Here is a 7,623-nt window from a genome sequence, read left to right on the forward strand (position 1 = left end):
TTAGAAGCATCCCCATACCCCATACCCCATCTCCCTCTTGGTGTTTGGAACCCAAACCTATGAACCTGAAAAATCAAAATCCCCGACTTAGATTATCACACATACTTTGACGGTGTTTTGGTTGTTTCCATTCAAATTATTACTTATGTTATTAACATTTTATTTTTTTAATTTTTTAATATGGTCATCTATAATTTTAACTTTCAACATGTTCTGAATAAATAGATATCGGTTATTACTCATTTCCATATAAAAGAAAAAATATATTCATTTATTCGGAGAGTTTATTTTGCTAAAAAAACAATATTTACATATAAATTTCTAACCGCCAAAAAAAGAAAAGAAAAAAAAAACCCTTTAGTTGATTTTTGGGAAAACAGAGCAAGGCCCACCGGCCCAGCCCACTCTAGATTTGCGTAAAAAACCCTAAAAACCCCATCTTCCATCGTCTACCTTCTCGTCGCTGTATTGGAACTTCGGATCCCCAACTTTCATCAATGGTGAGCCACTCCATCTTCAATATCTGTTAATCGTTATAGTTTCATGTTTCCTGCTATTGTGTTTCCTAAAGGCGTATGTTCTTTTCACCAGCTCTCATTTTCTATTGTTTGATTATGACATGACTCTGTTTGTTTGATTTTGTTTTCTCGAAGGCTCCAAAAAAGGGTGGGAAGGCAGTCGCGACGAAGAAGAAAACGGTATGATTACTTAGATTAGTATACGTTTCTAGTTTACAACCAGTCGCTGCCTATGATTTAAGCATGTTCTGAACTCGTTTATATTGTTTGATTCACGCTTCCTAATTCGATGTCTTTTCACTCCAGGAGAAGGTAGCCAACCCTTTGTTCGAGAAAAGGTCGAAACAATTCGGCATAGGTGGAGCATTGCCTCCGAAGAAGGATCTTCACAGATTTGTGCGATGGCCACAAGTTGTTCGTATTCAGAGGAAGAGGAGGATTCTCAAGCAGCGTTTGAAGGTTCCACCTGCTCTTAATCAGTTCACCAAGACCCTCGACAAGAATCTAGGTAATCATCTATGATATTATCTCACAAATATCCTCCTTCCTTTATCTCAAAGTCTATAATCAGCTTAAGTTTTGTATTAACGTTTGAAGACAATTTATTTGTCTGGTTTTATAAACTATTGATCATAGAGCTCTTTTTTATGTAATACTTAGCAACAACTTTGTTCAAGATGCTTCTCAAGTACAGACCTGAGGATAAAGCAGCAAAAAAGGAACGACTTCTGAAAAGAGCTCAAGCTGAATCTGAAGGAAAGACAGTTGAAGCCAAGAAGCCCATTGTTGTCAAATATGGTCTAAATCATATCACCTATCTTATTGAACAGGTTTTTGATTTTTTCATTTCCACCATCTAAATATACAAACTTTTTAATCTTTCTGAAACAAAAAGCTTAAGTTTTTCTTATTTTCACTCCCAATTTCAGAACAAGGCTCAATTGGTGATCATTGCTCATGATGTAGACCCCATTGAATTGGTTGTCTGGCTTCCTGCATTGTGCAGAAAGATGGAAATCCCTTACTGCATTGTGAAGGGAAAATCTCGTTTGGGAACTGTAAGTGTTTTTCCTTAAATACCCTTGATTGTTTTGCTTTAGTTCTAACATGTTTGCTGTTATATTATATCAGATTGTTCATCAGAAAACTGCAGCTGCTCTGTGCTTGACTACAGTTAAGAATGAAGATAAGATGGAGTTCAGTAGAATCTTGGAAGCCATCAAGGTTTGTTTTCATATAAAGTTTCATGGATTTAAGAATTTTTGGAATTTTTATGGTTGATTCTGAAATAAATGAATGAATGTCTGTTGTTGTTTCAGGCCAATTTTAATGATAAGTATGAGGAGTACAGAAAGAAATGGGGTGGTGGAATAATGGGGTCTAAATCACAGGCTAAAACCAAAGCAAAAGAGAGGGTTCTTGCTAAGGAGGCTGCTCAGAGATTGACATAAATACCCTTCATTATCTTGAAAGCTTTGTGTTTAGAACCTCTTTAAGTTTTTATATGTTATCAAAGGCAAGATTCATGAGTTTGATAATATCACAGTTTTATTCAGTTTTGGTTGGTTATATTAGCAATCAACAATTCACTATTGATTATGTTATGCACTATTTTTGTGTTCTTAGTTTTTGTTCTTAACTGGGCCAATCTTTCCTCTCTCTACCAATCTAATTAATCTTCACTCCTTGAGTAACATTTCCCATCTGCCATCTGATGAGATCATTTATCGTTACTCATATGTCTTTTAAAAATTTCATAAGTGATATTAAAGATCTTATAGGAAAAAACCCAACTAATTAAACATACATAAATGTGATTTCATAATCTGTTTTCATACATAAATGTGATTTCATAATTGATGTTGAAGAATCGATTTTAAAAAAAAATTCTTAGCAAAATACAAAATCGAAAAACTCACAACAATTCAGCAACAACAAAGCAACATGTTTGGAAGATAAAACAAGTCACAAAAAATCGAAAAGGAACAACAATTAACAACAAAATTGAAAAGGAACAACAAGTCGAAATCTCAGCAAAAATAGAGCAAACAGGAAAAGATAACCACCTGGTCGGAAGGAAGAATGGTGGTCTTTGGATGACTGGTCGGAGGAAGACGACTCGGGGAGGGGGGTTGCCAGTTTTAGAAGTTGTGTCTTCATACCCACTTGGTCGGAAGGAGGAATGGCTGTCTCCGGTCGACTGGTCGGAGGAAGACGACCGGGGGTTGCTAGTTTTAGAAGCTGCATCTTCAGAAGCCCTACGCTTTACTATATTTCATGAAATCGATTTTATGAATTGAATCCAAACAATGGATTAAAGAGGAAGACAACCGGTGGTGGTGGATGGAGAATCATTGATTTCATGAAACTTATTGAAGCATAGTTAAATAAGAAGACGACCGATGGTGGTGGTGGTAGGAACAAATCGATCGATTGAAGGATGGCGGACATGAGTCAAGGGGCAACTGTGTCCACTTTTCGAGTCAGCGTCTTTTTCTGGCGGACCGAATAAGAGGATTTGACTGTGGATCGAATAAGATACAAAATAAATGGCACTTACCGGACCAAATCAGTTAAAAGGGTCTGACCAAACTGGGTTAACATGGAATCAAACAGTCCCTTAATCACATTTAAAGTTATAATACTGGATGCAACAAGATGAAATTACTAAATAGGGGCAGTTTGTGTGAATATCCATATGTTAGAGAAGGTGTTGTGAGTTGAATTACATTATATTGTTCCTTAAAACGTTCTATTTTGTAGTAGGCCCGATGAAGAGCATGGGCAAAATAGACATAAGCACAAGGCCTATATTTTATGGAGCCATTTTTTAATACTATATTGAGGTTAGGCCAACAATTGAATGCATGTTAGTTCAATTGTCCAAGTCCACAGTCATTGATTAGGGAGGAAGGTACCGTAACGGTTTGAAAGGGCGGTACTGTCGGTTAACCGTTCCATCTTAAGAGGGTTTGGCGGTACCGCCGGTTAACCGTTCTATCTTAAGAGGGTTCAACGAGTTCATTGGTTTAAAGCATTAAATTGGGTTCACAAACCCACTCACTTTTGATTAAATTTATTGACAATTGAAATTAAATGCATGCGAATATGAATGCATGTGCAGAGGCTCACCTGCCCACTTTATCTATTTTATACATGCATCTTTTTGTTTTTTTCTTTATATATATATATATATATATATATATATATATATATATATATATATATATATATATATATATATATATATATATATATATATATATATATATATATGATGCCACCTGGGCTCCGACCACTTGGATGGTGAAGGTTGAGTTCGTAGGATAGGAATCTGAGAGGTCATAAAGAGAGAAAACTGTCAGCCATTCTCCGGAAGGAGGTTCCGAAAAAACGCTCCGACAGTCAAGTTAGTTGTGTATTGGAGAGTGAGGGATGAGAATCGGGAGAGATAGCTTACCCTTCAAGGCAAAGTGGTGATCCTTTTATACTGAGGATCCTCAAGGACTATAGTCCCGACAAGATCCGATGTCCTTATTGGTGAGTCATGTTCCTCGTTGTGTCAGGTACAATGATTGGTCCAGACGATAATGCTCTGGATGTGGTCTTTGTCGCCTGGAGCCGTTATCCTTGTCCTGTAGTGGAAGGTGCCCCTTGGCGGGGCTGGGCCATCCACACAGTCGTCCTGTTGGGGCACCTAGCAGCTGGGGATCCGCTAGGGCGACCATGCTGGGGACTACCTTTATTCCTGGCCCGCTCTTAGGGGCATGTCATCAAGTCCCCCAGTCCAGTAATCATAGCATTTGCTAGCTAGCTATGATGTTCTGGACTTAACTGCTGATACACATGTCGCGACTTTGCTTGGTTGTCGCTTCAGTTTCGGTGATGTGATTGATCAATCCCTAGTTCCTCCGAGTTTGCTACTTTCTAGGAAGCGTACAGCCTTACGTCGACTGACGGAGTATAATTTCCGATGTCCGGTGCTGTGATCACTTCGCCGTCACCCGCAAAGGTGGGTGTTTATCTGAAGACTTTTGATGCTGGCCTTCGTCTTCCTTTAACCAACTTTCAAGAGGAATTGATCCGTCACAACGGCTGCAACATTCAGATGTTGACCCATAGCGTTGTTCATAAGGTAGTGGCCTTTGAGAATTGAGATGATATGTCGGGCCAACGACATCGTTCCCGATTTCTTCGTCTTCAAGTTCCTCTTCTGATTTGCAGCCACTAATGATAAATACACATTTTCTGCTCGTCGCGGAGGCCACAACCTTGTGCTTGACAGCAAACCGCAGAGAAACTGGAAAGATAAATGGTTGTGGGTTAACCGGGAATTGGTTGGCCAAGAGTACCACCAGGCGAATGCTTTGTTGGATGTTACTCCCAAGTTATTTTCCCACAACCAGGTGACTGCCGATCTCTTACGTACTGTTCAGGTGGACATCGATGTGTTATTGGAGGTGTTGCTTGCTGGTGTTGGAATGAGCTCTAGCTGGCGTGCTCGGAAGGAGATGCCGGTCTTCTACACTGTCTCTAACGGTAAGTCATGCTTACTTCCCCTCTTCCTCCCCCACCCTTTTTTTTGATGGAAAGAGGGAAAAATGTCTCATGTCTTGCTTTTGTTCTTTACAGGTACCGACGGTTCCGTTTACATGGATTCCGATCTGTGAAAGCGGTACCAGGGGAAGTTAGAGCACCGTGTGGTGGCTCTTCACGAGGTTCTTCCTCCATCTCGTTGCTTGAGTACCCCTTTTGTGACTTTGTCACAGCCGTTGGGGAGTTCCTCTGCGAAGGTGGACCAGTCAGCTCCAGATGTCTCCCTGTCCCTTGCCTTGATTTCTCGTCCTTCGGGGGAACCTTCGAACGAGGACGTGGGAGATAGCAAGGATGGGATTATTGCTAGCATCCATCGCACCACGGAGAAGCAAAAGTCTTTTCAAGTCATGAGTGAGTTGGCATCAGAAGGTAGTTCTGGCCAAATCGACAGGTGTGTGATGCAACGCCGCAGGCTTATGCACATGCTATCTTCTACGCCATCCCATCATGGCGATGTTTTGGTAATACCCGCTGATGACGTTCAACAGTCTGAGGGTATTGAAAGGGTGTCTCAGCAGCCCATTGTTCCTGTTGTGATTGCTTCGAGTCTTTGTGCTAGTCCTCGATCTTCAAGGGGTAGCGCCAAGTGGTCGCACCATGAGAATTCTGTTGCAGGGGCCTTGCAAGGTGCCCCCATCTTTGTTCCGAGGTGGAGTCTTCGTGCGGATTCCAGTTTGTCTGTTCATTCTGTTGCCCTGGAGTTTACCCAACATGCCCTCCCCCTGCTACTGTTGAGGATATGGATGTGATGAATAATGTTTCCCTTGCCCACAACATGGCTTACGCTGCTGCGCAGGCTATGGCTTATCTGTCCGCTGGCTCTCGATGTGTGCAACAGTTTGACGATTTGGAGTGTGTGCACTCTGTTTTGGCGGTCAACGAGGCTGATTTGAAGGGTTGGGTGGTGGAGCTTGAAGGTTCCGCTCACCGATTGGACCAAAAGAACAATTTGTTGGTGTTAGAGAAACTAGCATTGAAAGATGTTCGAAGCTCGTTGGAGGCTCATATGGAGTCATTGATGCAAACCAATGAGGGTCTGATGATTCAAAATGAGAGTCTGGAACGTGACCCTACTGATCGTGACCGTGAGTTGGAAGCATTGAGGGCGGATCACGATTGGTTACTCCAAGTTGGGCTTTTGCGTGTGATGGATAAAGTCATAGAACATCCTGAATTCACTGGGGGTATCAGTCGCATCCGCCTGCTGGGTTTGTTGCAGGTGAAGAGTTGAGTTGCGCGAATTTGAAAGCGTAGGTTGATGCCGGGACGTATGATCCATCTGCTAGTGATTGTCGTTCAAGCCATTCCTCGGGTTTGGATGATGCTCTGCTGGCCTTTGCAACTATGGATTTTGCAGGTTTACTTGGGTTGGGTCAACTTGACGTGGACGGGGTGAGGGTGTTATGTGCATTCGATGATGCTGAGGATGTTTTGGGGGATGTTGTAGTTGGTCTTGTTGGAAGGAATGGTGTTGGTGCGAGTGGTGGGGGTGGGGCAGCGGCCGATGGTGCTGGAGATGATGGTGTGGACCCAATGGTCTTTGATGTTTTTTAGAGCTACCCTTCGGGGTGTGAAAAAATTTGGTGAAGCATGTTTTCCATGTTTTTGTTTCCTTTTGTAACATAGTAACTTGTGGCCTTCGAGGTCTTTTGTTATGTATGCCCTGGAACTTTCATGGCGGGATTTTGCTTATACATTAATCGGCAATGGTCGTGTTTGCTTTTATTTGCTTTGGTGCTATCATGCTATCTATGGTTGTTCATATTGATTGGTTTTTTTCATTGTGTGTGTCTGCATTGTTAATTTCTTTTGCATGTATTGAGTATGTTGCTTTTAGATGACTCTTCATTAGGATTTTGGGCTTGCTGAGCCTTCTGTATAAAAGTATTGTTGTGCATTACGACTTTATTCTAAGACTTGTCGTTTTGTGGCTTTTTGTGTTTCATTATGTGAGTATGTGTATGTGTGTGTGTGTGGATCCACTAAGTATCTACTACGTTTCATTTTGAATTCATCACAGATGCCCATGGCACATAACATATCAAGCTTAGTGCATTTAAGAACATTCTTTTTATTGTCATTATGTAATTCTGATACATACTACTTGGCAACACACTAAGGTTCCCTATCGGACTACAGTAAGCATCCGTCTGTCGGTCCGGGTGATCAATCCGGCTGTGGGATGTTTTACTAGAACCGTTTTCACTTCTGTGTAGGGGTTTGTGGGTTCTCTCAAAAGTGGAACTTTCTTAAGTTCCTTGCATTCTAGGTTCTCGGGACCTGTCTTCCCTCGAGTGTCTCTAAGGAGTGTGACCCATTGCGATGTGCTTCTACCACATTGTACGGTCCTTCCCATGCCTGGTTTAGCTTTCTGTGGGGTTGCACATGGTTGGCCTCATTTTTCGGTAGGATGTGGTCCCCGACACGAAAGGCCTTGACTTTAGCTCGCTGATTATAATATCCCTCCGCTACTCTTTTGTACGCGACATGGCTGATGTTTGAGCACTCT

General features: G+C 41.7%; 1 protein-coding gene across 1 annotated transcript; it reads left to right on the plus strand.

Annotated features, from left to right (window-relative positions):
* The first annotated feature begins 410 nt into the window (after nucleotides 1-410).
* On the plus strand, nucleotides 411-2,087 carry LOC145043161 (large ribosomal subunit protein eL8y). The gene is made up of 7 exons (XM_078991728.1): nucleotides 411-500; nucleotides 654-698; nucleotides 825-1,026; nucleotides 1,179-1,348; nucleotides 1,448-1,576; nucleotides 1,650-1,742; nucleotides 1,838-2,087. The coding sequence occupies exons 1-7, from the start codon at nucleotides 498-500 to the stop codon at nucleotides 1,967-1,969; spliced, it is 774 nt and encodes a 257-aa protein (XP_078847854.1). The 5' UTR covers nucleotides 411-497; the 3' UTR covers nucleotides 1,970-2,087.
* Nucleotides 2,088-7,623: the final 5,536 nt, after the last annotated feature.

This window comes from Lactuca saligna, chromosome 4 (genome assembly GCF_052625555.1).
Source record: "Lactuca saligna cultivar CGN05327 chromosome 4, ASM5262555v1, whole genome shotgun sequence".
In the NCBI taxonomy this organism is placed as follows: Eukaryota; Viridiplantae; Streptophyta; class Magnoliopsida; order Asterales; family Asteraceae; genus Lactuca; species Lactuca saligna.